At 45.8% G+C, this 15,846-nt stretch overlaps 1 protein-coding gene across 11 annotated transcripts in view; it reads right to left on the minus strand.

Annotated features, from left to right (window-relative positions):
- Positions 1 to 201: 201 nt before the first annotated feature.
- The window catches only part of gabra2a (gamma-aminobutyric acid type A receptor subunit alpha2a), a 499,051-nt gene continuing 483,406 nt past the window's right edge, over positions 202 to 15,846 (minus strand). For all 11 annotated transcript variants that reach the window (XM_072496699.1, XM_072496695.1, XM_072496697.1 and 8 more), the window contains one exon: positions 202 to 1,623. In XM_072496699.1, the coding sequence (XP_072352800.1) occupies positions 1,312 to 1,623 (312 nt within the window). In that variant the 3' untranslated portion in view covers positions 202 to 1,311. The remainder of the gene's footprint in view (positions 1,624 to 15,846) is intronic.

The following is a 15,846-nucleotide window of genomic DNA, read 5'->3' on the forward strand; positions in this document are numbered from 1 at the left end:
ACACAGCAAAATGCTCACATTTCCAAATAAAAAGGTTATTATCTTTTAAAAGTTGCAGTCACCCCAGTGCATCTTAAACATCTCTAGAAGAAAATGACTTCATTCATTAAATTGCAATTCCCTTGTTATTTTTATGGATTTGCTTTTCTACAAAAACTGTCAAAATATTGACTTCACAGAAGAAAATCTATCAAACACAGCTTTGAGTTCATTTTTCTTTATTGTATCCCTCAAGGTTCTGCATTGTTAAAGTTGGTTCAGAAGATAAAATGGATTTCAGAGATGTTAATGTGGTTACTGAGGCAGTTTTTCTGTGCATTGTATGATGCCATTGTTGGGTAAGTCACACAATGTGCTCTGTGACCTCAGCACCAGTATCATCATGCAAATCCCCAAATCACATGCGTCATATTTAACATTAAAACCAAAATAGCAGCACAAAACAAATGTGGAAGAAATACAATAAAGTTAACATTAAAGTTGTGTTATGAGATTTTTTTGAGAAACCTAGTTCTTGTGTTTATTTAACATTAACTATCTCTCGCAAGTATATAAGAAACATTTCTTTTTACAAGTAAAAGTTTTGCACTGGAACCAATGTAAATTGTGTACTAGACTCAGGAAATTAAAAATCACTAAGTACTACTGATAACCATCAACACTTTCATATAACATGTGGTCTTACAATAAAAAAATGACAGGAGTGTAACCTATTTGTTTAATTCAACCAATAAGTGCTAACATATGAACTCTTTTGATATTGAAGTATCTGCAATGCAAAACCTTGTAAACAGTTGTGTGGCACAAACCATTTGAATGTATGAACCCAAGTTTTCACCATCACACTGTGAAGTAAATTTCAATATTGCCACCTGGGTGATAACCTGACAGAGCAATTGCCCACCAATTGTAGATACCATTTAATTTGCATTCCATTCTTTTCTATGCAACTGAAGTCGAGCAGATTCGATAATAGGTGAGTGGCCTGCTCTCTCGGGTTAATCCCAGCAGTGGTCAAATTGAAAATTACCCACCCACCCACCACCACCCCTCTAAGTATCTCTTGTCGATACTATTCCTTCTAGTGTCCAATATCTTGTTCCAATTGTTCTTTCATTGATTCTGTAGAATGAATCATTTTATAAATCAACTTGCGGATGGTGTGGTCATTGCAATTCTTCTGTGTGTGAATCATGACAAAATAAAGGCTTATTTCTATAAACATACCAAAGTACATAGATTAGCAATTACAGGTTGTATTTGGCATCATCACCCTTTAGAAATTCCACATGCCTTAAAATGCATCAATGATTATTTTGCGGCATCATTGCTCATCCCTTTCACAACAAGTTCTCTGTTCAAATATGTAGCCCAGTAGACTAAATTGAAAGTTCCAAATAAAACAGGGAACATTATCCTGGACATTCTGTCGATTTTGCTTACGCTGTTAAATGTTTTCTTGGCCTCCTGTGGCTTGGTCTCTGGTTTGGCTTCTTTTGGTTCTGCAGTTGCACTCTTTGCAATTGTTGGTAGTGCTGAGTCCTTAGTGATATTAGGTGCATAATTGGCAACTGCGACTGCATAAGCATTATTTTTCTTCATGACAGAAGCCTTGTCTTTCTTCTGTGGAAGTAAATGAAAGCTATTAATAGAATTATTCTTTTTTTTTGTTGCGGAATTGGAAAATGGCACTGCACAAGAGGCTGCCATTCAATCCACTGTGCCCATGTTGGCTTTTTGGAATGGCTATCTAGTTAGTCTCATTCCTTGCTTCTTTCTCCATAGCGCTGAAAACTGTCCCCCGTATTTATCCCACTTTCTTTTTCAAAGTTCTTCTTGAATCTGTTGCCACCATCCTTTCAGATTGCAGATTATGACAACTTGCTGCATTAAAAAAATGTTCCTCATGTCACCTATGATTCTTTTGCCAATTACAATGTTCGATAAAATAAGTTAAATGAAGCAAAGGAAACAATGGGATCTTCTGGTTACTTTACAGGTAGAAAACACATTTTTGAATCAAATAAAAATGTTAGCAATATCAAAATGCAGCAATAAATCCAGAGATTTATTCACTTCACTGGGAAAGGTGAGCACTGCTCGGGCAGAGGGAAACTTGGAGAGTGCTGCACAATGGATTTGCTCATGAATGGAAGCAGATAGCATGTTTAAAAAGAATGCCCTTAACTATCAGGGTCATCAGGTGGAGGGGGAACGATGGTATCATTTTCAGGTTTTGGGATACTGACATGAGCATCAGTCAAAGATTACCCTCTGACCTCTTTGCATTGATTGCCAGTCTCCCTACTGGCAGGGGGTTCACGTGATACTGTAAAACTGTGCCCCTCTATACAAATGGCCCCTCATTAAGGGTCTCGATTGTATGCCCGCTTAAGAGAAGTGGATTGCTGATTTCATAGAGGGGAAACTTAACCTCTCAAAAACTCACCCAAGGGCAGGGTCATGATTTTGAGCTGCCCCAAATGGGTGTTCTGCCTGTTTCCCAGCCACTCCCCACCTCCACACTCACCTGTAAGGGCCAGGAAAATTCCACCCTTGGGTCAGTAATTTAAAGAGATTAAAATCGAAGGTAGCTAAGAACTCAATGTGAAAATAATTGTTACATGATGCAAGATAGACATAAATCACAACCTTTTCTATAAATATAATCTAAATATTTAAGCAATTCCATTTTATCTCTACTGTGGAATGATCATGGAAAGTACATAAAACATTAAATGTAACGTGAATGTGTTAACATACGCACTCTCAAAAAGAGCTCAGATATATCCCATGAGCCAAAAGGTTCCACAGATGTGGAATGGCCATTCCTGCTATTTCATTGAGCGTTCCATTGTTCTTTCAGCAAAGCACAAATTGGAAGAATCCTGCGAAAGCTCAGGAACATTGTTGGGATATACATTAACAGTCCAGGCAACAATGAAGCACGGTGCAATATCTAATGCAACATATATCATGTCCGGGACACCAAATATAGATATACACAATAAGGATTTAATACAGCCGCTTTGTCTAACATTTTTCATTGGTGAAAGGTTACATGTATCCATATTTTAAACCCTTATTCCGAATCATGTAAAAATGTAATTAAAATTTAAAAATGAATACTGCCTCATTACTTGTCAATAGTAAACATCTTCAGCTTGAGCTGCCCTCTCCAAGGTTATTGTGCCATTATAATCAATTCCTGAAAAAGATGTTCTGCACCTCAGTAGAAAGTGCTTGTTGACTACACAAATGTTTATTAAATTATATTTATCATATCATTGCAGGTGTTTGTATTCAAAGTGTTTCATTATTGTATTGTTCTAGCTTCAACCTCAAATTCTACTTCTGGTTCTGCGTTGTCTGGGCAGGAAAATGCAACTTTTGCAACTGTATCTGAATGGCATTATAGGCGAGATTCGCCGGCCTCCCTGCCGTGTATTTCTCGGCGGCGACTGGCAGCGTGCCATTCGCTGGCGGTGGTACACTCTGCTCCTGCCGCTGTCAATGGGAAACGCGCGGGCGGGGGTGCACTGCCTGCATGACCTGAGAATACCACCGCCAGCGAATGGCTGGAAAATTCCAGCCTATATTTAATTGTTAACCAAGGATTGATGGAAGATCCAATTCTTGCCTAAAGTTAATAATAATTCAAAGTGATGTTTAAAAAGGTTGACCATGAAGTCACAAGTCAGATGAAGAACAGTTGGACACAGACTAAAATACCAATAGTGTGCCCAGGACAAGAAAATAATCACTTACAAGCGACACTGTGACATTCCTAATTTCCAACACAAGGCATCTTATTCGCCTTATTGGCTCTGATTGCTATTTATTGACAAATGAATGAATTTAATGGAGATAAAATTTGGGTGCAAGACAGAAAATGTGTCTGGTTTAATTATGCCAAATTTTGTGCATCATCAAAATGACCAGGCCAGTCCCCCCCATCAATTCACCACAGTGCCCAGAGTTTTACCATGACGGAGAGTCTCTCATGGCAAAAATGGCAGAAGTGCCCAAACTCCATAAATCTTACCCCGAATATGGCACGTCCCATTTACATGGAGGTGGCAATGGAGAGATTCACAATTCATGCAGGTACGTTTTACAAGGCAGCGGCCTATTTAAACCATCAGCTGCCTCCCACTGAATTTGAATTTTGATGGCCTAAGTGTGTGGAACCTGAAGTGTGCAGATCAGATTGTGTAAGAGCAGGACTGAACTTTGTGCAATTGTTTTGATAGAACCCCATTGGAGAGGTAAGGTACCCTTCTGGATCTGGTCCCTGGACACACTTGGCCAAGTGTTAAAGGTAGGCAGAAATATGTGTAAAATGTGCATAAACTCATTAAGTGTCAAACTCATTGGAACTGTCAAAATCAATAATCAAAATTGTCAAAGGGAGCTGCCAAGCTATCAAGGCATTTAAAAAGCCTTTGAATCTTTTAAAATTATGTAGTGTGTTAAAAAAAATGATTAGTAGCTATTTAACTCTGTTAACGTAAACTGAGATCTCCCATTACAAGATTACTGCTGCATGGCTGATTTCACAACCATCCATTATCAGCATAGGATGCCTGTAATTTTACAGTCTGATTGGCAGCTAAATGTGGTTCAATGAAGTGGGACAATGAAATGCAATGCTTGTTGTTATAAGGGATAATGCACTTGAATGAAATGTTTGTCGTTGTAAGACTTGATACAGTTGAAGGAATGTATATGCAGTATTTTATTCAAAATAATGAAGTCTTCAATAGACACATATGGCAGCATTTTCCCATATATTTCTGAAATTTTGGTCCTGATGAGAAAACTGGGGAGAATGACTGCAGGAAAAATGACCGTATATTCAGCCTCCTTTAAAAAAACATTTTTATTCAGCTTTTTCCAATTTTATACATAACAACAACAAAAGCAGGTAATAACAAACTCCTCCCAACCCCCTTTAAAATAAACACCTAGAAATCCCCCCAACATCCCTCCTCCCCAATAACTAATGGTGACCAGCTCTTTAAAGTATAAAATAAACGGTTGCTACCTTCGGTAAAACACTTCAATTGCGCCCCTCACGTTGTACTTAACTTTCTTGAGATAGAAAACTCCATAAGATCCCCCAGTCATACCAAAGCGCTGGGTGGAGAAGCTGACCTCCAACCCATCAGCACTCGCCTACTATATTCAGCCTCTTTAACAATTTATTTTTCCACGTGATTCACACCATGCTTGTGACGGCTTGCCTCTGACTCGATCGCCCATGGATATTCTAATCTCTGTAACCCTTGGGACTTTCCTTTTAACCACCTTCTCAGCACTCCCGAGCACTTGTTCCATGTCCAGTTGGGGGAATGGCTGCTGGGAAGACAGCACCACATTTCATGGAGGGAGCCCTCACCTAACCTCTGGATTGTGCTGAGTAGAGGCATGACATCCTGTAACCACGGTTGGCAAAGCAAACATCAACCCCACCTGGGAGGCTGTGGCCACAATAGTAAGTGTCAGCTTGCTCCATAAGAGGATGGGGCTACAGTGCCGAAAGATGAATGAGTTTCTTCATGTAGCCAGGGTAAGTCTGTCTCCACATGCCTCCCGCTGCACCCCTTCACACACCCATCACATTTCCAAGGTGATCTCTCCCCCCGCCACCTATGGGTTCCCAACACTTGCCATAGACCCCTCCCACCCCCACGTTACCCGCAGTAGACAATAGGCTCCTCCCATTGGGAGGGATGCCAGAGCCCAGAACTCTGCTGAGCCCCAGGTCAATGACATGGCCCTAGGTATGGCCATCCCAGAGCTGCTGGAACTGAAAAGGCAGAATTGTGATCAGCAGGAAGGGATGACAGCATCCCTCCTTGGACTGAAAGGCCAACCAGACGAATCCCATTGCCTTCTGATCGAGGACATGTGACCGTCATTCCTACTCAACGAGGCCAACTCTGCAACGGTGACGTCCATAGTGGGGACCTTGGCTCAGGAGGTGCAATCCATGGTGGGGATGTCTGCTTCATGGTTCAGCTCCTGAGCTCCATGGCTGAGTGCAGGAGCTCCATTGTGCAGGGTTTCATTGCAGACACTAGTGGGAATCCATTAGTGTCAGCGTCAGAGGATAGCAGGGCTTCTGGATCTCATGCCAACCACCCTTCTATCCCATGGACAAGCCCAGGGGGACACAGGCACCTGGAGAGAAGAGGACAGGCATGAGCACAGCCCGGGGCCTTCCACTGAGGTGATCCTCGGGGTGTCCGGCTCATCTGACACTCTGCGCTGGATGTTTGTGACCCACAAACATCCAGCGCAGCAACACCTGTGCAGCCTGAAAGTAGGCTCGGTCCCTCAAAGTCCTATCCCACCAGAGGATACCTGCCAAGGTCATCTTAGGCAACGGAGTGTTGAAGTCTGCAGGCTGTCTCAACCTCAGCTGTGGATCCTGGTGATACATCTAGACACAGCGGAAGGGTGAGGAAGAGTAATAAACGTTAGGCATCGTATGGATATGGGTGACCGGCACAGCTGAGATATGTCATAATTGCAACAGCGCACTTGTATTACAATTTTTAATGTTTTATTAAGAATTTTTCATACTTTACAGAACAAAGGTAAGCGTAAACATACATCGAAAACAAAAATATATATTTATCGGTCATCTTCCATTATTTACATTGGTTACCTTCCGTTATTCAAAATGGGTACAGCTTCTTGTTTTATGTTCTCCAGTCGGCGTTCGTTTCTAGCTGAGTCTCCTGCCTCCCTCTTCCCCTTTTCTTCCTGACCCCTGTCCCCTTCTGGTCATCTGGCGTGCCCTCTTCCGTCATCAGATCTTATGTCTTGTTCCTGTTTGATTGGCGTGACGCCGTGTATTATGTTATTTGCTGGGCATGATTGGGCTCTAGGCCTCTTTATTCCCCCCTCCTTCCCTCTCCACTTTTTCGTTTGCATTCATTTTTGTACCGTGACTACCCTCTCCCTTCCTCTGGCTTATTGGCTACAAACACGTCTTGGAACAACTGGGTGAATTGCTCCCATGCTTTATGGAAACCTTCTTCCGACCCCTTGATGACAAATTTAATTTTCTCCATCTGGAGAAATTCTGATAAGTCGGACAGCCAGTCTGCAGGTTTGGGTGGTGCTGCTGACCGCCAGCCGAGCAGGATTCTCCGGCGGGCAATTAGGGAGGCAAAGGCATGTGTGTCAGCCCTCCTCCCCATGAAGAGATCTGGCTGTTCTGATACCTCAAAGACTGCCACTCTTGGGCACAGCTCCATCTTCATCCCCACCACCTTGGACATTGCCTCGAAAAAGGCTGTCCAGAACCCGAAAGGCCTGGAGCAAGACCAGAACATGTGGGCGTGGTTGGCCCGGCATCCTCGGCATCGTTCGGATTTGTCCTCCACCTCTAGGAAGAGCCCACTCATTCGGGTTCTGGTTAAGTGGTCTCTGTGTATGGCACGGTTAGCACTGTTGCTTCACACCGGCAGGGTTCCAGGTTCGATTCCCGGCTTGGGTCACTGTCTGTGCGGAGTCTGCATGCTCTCCCCGTGTCCGTGTGGCTTTCCTCCGGGTGCTCCGGTTTCCTCCCACAGTCCCAAAAGACGTGCTGTTAGGTGAATTGGACATTCTGAATTCTCTTTCTGTATACCCAAACAGGTGCCGGAATGTGGCAACTAGGGGCTTTTCACAGTAACTTCATTGCAGTGTTAATGTAAGCCTACTTGTGACAATAAAGATTATTATTACTTTCAGTTGCATTAGGCTTAGCCTTGAGCAAGTGGAGATGGAGTTGACCCTGTGAAGTGTTTTGCTCCAGAGTCCCCACCCTATTACAAACCCTCGGTCTTCCCCCCACTTTTCCCTTGTCTCGTCCAGTGGTGTACCTGTCCTTCCTATTAGTCGCCCATACAGCACGCCGCTGGTGTCCCTCCCTAGGATGCCCATGTCCAGTATGTCCTCTAACAGCGATTGTTGCGATGGTCGTAGGTACATTTTTATTTCCCTATGTAAGAAGTGTTTGACCTGCATGTATCTTGGCTCGATTCCTCCTGTCAGCTGGAACTTTTCTGTTAGTTCCTTCCTCGTCCTTTCTCCACCTTTTGAAGGTGGTATCCATATGGCTGGCACGGACCTATGTTATTGCAGATGCTTTAACAGACATTTTGGTTAATCCGAAGTGCTGTCGCAGTTGGCTCCACCACTGGAGTGTTGCAATCACACTGGGCTCATTCTGGAGGGAGACCCCATGCAGGAGCCCTCCTCCATTCACATCCTTCTGGCTCCTTTATCCACCCCAATTGCAGCCCAATGGTAATATTGCAGGTTTGGGATGGTTGGCCCCCCATGGTTCTTGTTCTCTGCAGTACCTTTTTGGGATCCTAAGGTCCCTCCCCCCCCAAACAAACGCCATGATTAGTTTTTCTAGTGAGGTAAAGAAGGCCTTGGTGATGTAGATCAGTATGGATCTGAACAGGAAAAGGAACCTGGGCATTACGTTCGTCTTGCTCGGCTACATTCTTCTTGCTGGGGAGAGTGGGAGTGTTTTCCATCTCTGCAGGTCCTTTTTTACTTCCTCCACCAGACTGGTCAGGTTCCATTTGTGGATCCCGGTGCAGTCATGGGCGATTTGGATCCCCAGGTACCGGAATTTGTGTCGGGCTTGTTTAAATGGCAGCCCCTCCAGCTCTGCCCAAACCCTTGCTCTCACTTTTGCTCAGGTTGCGTTTGTACTCCGAGAAGGCTCCAAACTCTTTCAGGAGCATTATGATTCCCTCCGTGCTCATTTGTGGGCCTGAGATGTCGACGAGCAGGGCATCCACATAGAGCAAGACACTGTGCTCTCTGTCTCCTCTCCCGATCCCCTTCCAATTCTTTACCACCCTGAGCGTGATCGCTAGTGGTACGATTGCTAGGGCGAACAGCAGCGGGGATAACGGGCATTCCCGCCTTGTGCCACTTGTATTAAATACCACTTTGTTCACCCATACACATCCTCAATGATGTCATGATGTCATGGAGCCATTCTCTACAAACTCCCGTGCGCACTCAATGCTTCATCCCTGTGGAGTGTGGGAATGGCAGTGCTATGTCTCTCCCACCTCCCACACTGACGATGGAGTAAAGCCGTGCCGCTGCTGGCAAGGGCCCACCCCAGTACCCTGCCCCCAAACTCCCATCCATGGAAGGTTATCCCCCCAAAAAAAATCAATGCTTAGCCACTCATGTCTGCCATTATTCTCTTGTTATGAGGATGCCAAGAGCTGAAAACATGTAGAGAGTCTGTCCACCTCTTCAGTAGGTCGAGATAAACACTGTGAACCCTGACCTTGGAGAAGGCAGTAGCAGCTGAGACATGTCATTCAGTCTCTCTGTGCCTCAAGATAAGTCCATTCATGGAAATAATGCATTCAGCTCTCTGTCAGGCAGGGGTCAGACATTTTGCAGAGGATAAGAGGAGCATCACTCTGTCCTCATTGAAAGTCATCATCATTTTCCTCTAGTGTCCAGGCAATTGCTTTAGCACCCTTCCCATGAATGTAGCCCCTATCATGCTGACTTCTTGCAGACACCACAGTAGTAAGAAGATGTCAGGCACGATGGTGAGAGAGGTCTTCACACTCCAGTCCTGGGCATCACTAACCCGAGTCTGTGAGGACATCCCTAGTCCTGCACCCCATGTGAGACCTGGCCGTCACCCAAAGTCCTTTTACCTTTTCCTCCGTGGGTTGCCCCTCACTACCCATATTAACATCCTTCTTATCTGAGATGTGGTGCTCCTCCATCTCCTAATCCAGCTGCTCGCCCTGCTTAAGTGCCACTATGACATGTTACACCCTCTGGGTGCTTTATTGGAGGGCTATCACCAACTCCTCCAGTCACCAGAACCGCAACTCGATTGGTCTAATCGCCGACTCAACCAATGCACGTGTTGACTCATGAGACTCATTGTAGAGGTTTTAGTGGATGTTTGCATCCTCTGCAATGGTGTCATCAGCCACATCCTGAATGGGTACCCTTTGTCCCCAAGGACATCCATCCTACTATGTTCCTTTATTGTTCTCCAAGATAGCCAAAGTCGTAGTGTTTACAAAGTACATAAAGCTATATGTTTAAATTAAAACTAGTTTATTTTACACTACTTGAAATGGTCTGCACACTCTACTGAGTAACAGCTAACAAAATAATAGTATTGAATCTATGTTACAGTAATTAATTATCTCTCTCTAATACAACCTACACTCTAACTCAACCTCACACGGTCCTTCTTCATCATCTTCTCCAACAGCTCCTCCCACAGCTTCGCCCAGAATGCTTAGAGACGCAGCCTTTTATACTACTCAGTGATGCCATCTAATATTGATATACATGAACAGCATCTTGTTAACCCTTTACTTTCCTTAGATTATACATATCATTACACCTCCAACCGCTGGTCCCCTCAAAAATAAGCGCTGCAAGATATATCTGTCATGGATGCTCCCCGGGAAACAGGCACACACATGCATGATTTGAATCATGTAGTCACAGATGATCTGGAGATTGAGGGAGTGGTATCCCTTGCAGTTCAAAAATGGCACCCCATCTTGCCATGGGGAGCGCACAGCCCTGAGGATGCAGTCAATGAAACCCTGCACTTGGGGTATGCCTGCTATGTGGGCAATGCCCATAGCCCTAGTATCGTGGCTCGCCTGGTCCCAATCCAAGTTGATGTACATTTGGATCCTCACACCTAGTGCATCTGTGACCTCCCTTACACACTTGTGTGCAGCAGATTGGGATATGCCGCTACAATGAGGCTCATGAGTCAACATGTGCACTGGTCGAGCAGACGACTGGACTGCTCAAGTTGCGGATCCGGAGCCTGGACTGGTCTGGTAGTGCCCTCCAATATAGCCCTTCAAAGGTGTCCTACATCATAGTGGCTTCCCATGCAGCCCTGAAATGAGCCACTGGCAGAGAGGTTCAGTGCAGCAGTAACTTTCAGGGCCACAGGCAATGGGTGACCTTCCAGTCCATGTGGTGTCAACTCTTGCATCACCTGGCACAGGTGGTCCACTGTACCCTGGGAAAGACGCAGTGTTCTGCGGCACTGGACCTCTGACACCTCGAGGAAACAAGTTCCATGCCAGAATACCTGTGGCCGGCAGTGTCTCCTCCAACTTTGCTATCTGTGGTCCTGCTCTGGGAAGATCAACAGGCCCTGCCTCCACCTCCTCTGCAGGACCCTGGTCCTGGCTGCATGCAGCAGCACATCGATGTCTCTGCTGCTGGTCGATTGCAATAAAAAGAATTGCCAGCTCGACTGGCTCCTTGATTCTCCCGAATCAAATACTGAGAGTAAGAGAACATCAAAGGGAACAAAGAGAAACCCTGGCAATGCCCTGATCCACAGCCCTCTCAGGATCAGGGACATCCATGCATGCGCATCCTCCAATGTAAGCACCTTTCCAATGAGCGTCACTCCCTCTCCTGCCACACAATAGCCACTTCCCCACTGTTGTCCCTCTCAACTCCACCTGAATGAAACAATTCGACCCTTGAGAGTTTCAGCGGGCTGCGTGACTCCCCCAAGAGTGAGGAGTGAGGGCAATTGAGTTCATTAAATGGATCTGTGTTCTACCTTAGGGGGGAACAAGACGCTGACACCTCCTGAACGGGATTGAACAGCAAATTCACCATAATGCCTTTCAATAGGGGCCACATCTGTGGCATCTCCCTGTTTTGGAGGCATGATTATGAGCCTTGGAGTTCAATGCTTGGGGGCTTGGCTTCCAACTATTTTGATGAACACAAATAACCAAGTAAACAAAATCAAATAAACTATGATACAAATTAAAACAATTGGATGCCAATCAGTGCATTGCAATGCTGACTAAATTGGCCAACTAACTAATTAAGGAAGCATCACGGAGGTGATTAGGCGATTGGTTTCCCCTTTTCCCCTTGAAGTCAACGAGGCACATCTGATGCATATGAAGACTGCAATTTGCAGTCAACTTCATCTTTCCAGGGCACCCTCATTCAAAGAAAAAAGAACAAAGAAATGTACAGCACAGGAACAGGCCCTTCGGTCCTCCAAGCCCGTGCCGACCATGCTGCCCGACTAAACTACAATCTTCTACACTTCCTGGGTCCATATCCCTCTATTCCCATCCTATTCATGTATTTGTCAAGATGCCCCTTAAATGTCACTATCGTCCCTGCTTCCACCACCTCCTCCGGTAGCGAGTTCCGGGCATCCACTACCCTCTGCATAAAAAACTTGCCTCGTACATCTACTCTAAACCTTGCCCCTCTCACCTTAAACCTATGCCCCCAAGTAATTGACCCCTCTACCCTGGGGAAAAGCCTCTGACTATCCACTCTGTCTATGCCCCTCATAATTTTGTATACCTCTATCAGGTCTCCCCTCAACCTCCTTCGTTCCAGTGAGAACAAACCGAGTTTATTCAACCGCTCCTCGTAGCTAATGCCCTCCATACCAGGCAACATTCTGGTAAATCTCTTCTGCACCCTCTCTAAAGCCTCCACATCCTTCTGGTAGTGTGGCGACCAGAATTGAACACTATACTCCAAGTGTGGCCTAACTAAGATTCTATACAGCTGCAACATGACTTGCCAATTCTTATACTCAATGCCCCCGGCCAATGAAGGCAAGCATGCCGTATGCCTTCTTGATTACCTTCTCCACCTGTGTTGCCCCTTTCAATGACCTGTGGACCTGTACTCCTAGATCTCTTTGACTTTCTCTTGAGGGTTCTACCATTCACTGTATATTCCCTACCTGCATTCGACCTTCAAAAATGCATTACCTCACATTTGTCCGGATTAAACTCCATCTGCCATCTCTCCGCCCAAGTCTCCAAACAATCTAAATCCTGCTGTATCCTCTCACAGTCCTCATCGCTATCCGCAATTCCACCAACCTTTGTGTCGTCTGCAAACTTACTAATCAGACCAGTTACATTTTCCTCCAAATCATTTATATATACTACAAACAGCAAAGGTCCCAGCACTGATCCCTGTGGAACACCACTGGTCACAGCCCTCCAATTAGAAAAGCATCCTTCCCTTGCTACTCTCTGCCTTCTATGACCTAGCCAGTTCTGTATCCACCTTGCCAGCTCACCCCTGATCCCGTGTGACTTCACCTTTTGTACTAGTCTACCATGAGGGACCTTGTCAAAGGCCTTACTGAAGTCCATATAGACAACATCCACTGCCCTACCTGCATCAATCATCTTAGTGATCTCCTCGAAAAACTCTATCAAGTTAGTGAGACACGACCTTCCCTTCACAAAACCGTGCTGCCTCTCACTAATACGTCCATTTGCTTCCAAATGGGAGTAGATGCTGTCTCAAAGAATTCTCTCCAGTAATTTCCCTACCACTGAAGTAAGGCACACCGGCCTGTAGTTCCCGGGATTAGCCTTGCTACACTTCTTAAACAGAGGAACAACATTGGCTATTCTCCAGTCCTCCGGGACATCCCCTGAAGACAGTGAGGATCCAAAGATTTCTGTCAAGGCCTCAGCAATTTCCTCTCCAGCCTCCTTCAGTATTCTGGGGTAGATCCCATCAGGCCCTGGGGACTTATCTACCTTAATATTTTTTAAGACACCCAACACCTCGTCTTTTTGGATCTCAATGTGACCAAGCTATCTACACACCCTTCTCCAGGCTCAACATCTACCAATTTCTTCTCTTTGGTGAATACTGATGCAAAGTATTTATTTAGTACCTCCCCCATTTCCTCTGGCTCCACACATAGATTCCCTTGCCTATCCTTCAGTGGGCCAACCCTTTCCCTGGCTACCCTCTTGCATTTTATGTACGTGTAAAAAGCCTTGGGATTTTCCTTAACCCTATTTGCCAATGACTTTTCGTGACCCCTTCTAGCCCTCCTGACTCCTTGCTTAAGTTCCTTCCTACTTTCCTTATATTCCACGCAGGCTTCGTCTGTTCCCAGCCTTTTAGCCCTGACAAATGCCTCCTTTTTCTTTTTGACGAGGCCTACAATATCTCTTGTTATCCAAGGTTCCCGAAAATTGCCGTATTTATCCTTCTTCCTCACAGGAACATGCCGGTCCTGAATTCCTTTCAACTGACACTTGAAAGCCTCCCACATGTCAGATGTTGATTTGCTCTCAAACATCTGCCCCCAATCTATGTTCTTCAGTTCCCGCCTAATATTGTTATAATTAGCCTTCCCCCAATTTAGCACATTCATCCTAGGACCACTCTTATCCTTGTCCACCAGTACTTTAAAACTTACGGAATTGTGGTCACTGTTACCGAAATGCTCCCCTACTGAAACATCTACCACCTGGCCGGGCTCATTCCCCAATACCAGGTCCAGTACCGCCCCTTCCCTAGTTGGACTGTCTACATATTGTTTTAAGAAGCCCTCCTGGATGCTCCTTACAAAATCTGCCCCGTCTAAGCCCCTGGCACTAAGTGAGTCCCAGTCAATATTGGGGAAGTTGAAGTCTCCCATCACCACAACCCTGTTGTTTTTACTCATTTCCAAAATCTGTCTACCTATCTGCTCCTCTATCTCCCGCTGGCTGTTAGGAGGCCTGTAGTAAACCCCCAACATTGTGACTGCACCCTTCTTATTCCTGATCTCTACCCATATAGCCTCACTGCCCTCCTGAGGTGTCCTCCCGCAGTACAGCTGTGATATTCTCCTGAACCAGTAGCGCAACTCCGCCTCCCCTTTTACATCCCACTCTATCCCGCCTAAACATCTAAATCCTGGAACGTTTAGCTGCCAATCCTGCCCTTCCCTCAACCAGGTCTCTGTAATGGCAACAACATCATAGTTCCAAGTACTAATCCAAGCTCGAAGCTCATCTGCCTTACCCGTAATACTTCTTGCATTAAAACATATGCACTTCAGGCCACCAGACCCGCTGTGTTCAGCAACTTCTCCCTGTCTGCTCTGCCTCAGAGCCCCACTGTCCCTAGTTCTCCCTCAATGCTCTCACCTTCTGACCTATTGCTCCCGTGCCCACCCCCCTGCCATACTAGTTTAAACCCTCCCGTGTGACACTAGCAAACCTCGCGGCCAGGGCATTTATGCCTCTCCGGTTTAGATGCAACCCGTCCTTCTTATACAGGTCACACCTGCCCCGGAAGAGCTCCCAGTGGTCCAGATAACGGAAACCCTCCCTCCTACACCAGCTGTTTAGCCACGTGTTTAGCTGCTCTATCCTCCTATTTCTAGCCTCACTGGCACGTGGCACAGGGAGTAATCCCGAGATTACAACCCTCGAGGTCCTGTCTTTTAACTTTCTGCCTAGCTCCCTGAACTCCTGCTGCAGGACCTCATGCCCCTTCCTGCCTATGTCGTTAGTACCAATATGTACAACAACCTCTGCCTGTTTGCCCTCCCCCTTCAGGATGCCCTCTACCCGTTCGGAGATATCCTGGACCCTGGCACCAGGGAGGCAACATACCATCTTGGAGTCTCTTTCACGTCCACAGAAGCGCCTATCTGTGCCCCTGACTATAGAGTCCCCTATTACTATTACTTTTCTGCGCTTTGACCCTCCCTTCTGAACATCAGAGCCAGCCGTGGTGCCACTGCTCTGGCTGCTGCTGTTTTCCCCTGATAGGCTATCCCCCCCGACAGTATCCAAAGGGGTATACCTGTCCGAGAGGGGGACAACCACAGGGGATTCCTGCACTGACTGCCTGCCCTTTCTGGTGGTCACCCATTTCTCTGCCTGCACCTTGGGTGTGACCACATTTACATAACTGCGATCTATGACGCTTTCCGCCACCTGCATGCTCCTAAGTGCATCCAATTGCTGCTCCAACCGAACCATGCGGTCTGTGAGGAGC

This window comes from Scyliorhinus torazame, chromosome 3 (genome assembly GCF_047496885.1).
Source record: "Scyliorhinus torazame isolate Kashiwa2021f chromosome 3, sScyTor2.1, whole genome shotgun sequence".
Classification (NCBI taxonomy): Eukaryota; Metazoa; Chordata; class Chondrichthyes; order Carcharhiniformes; family Scyliorhinidae; genus Scyliorhinus; species Scyliorhinus torazame.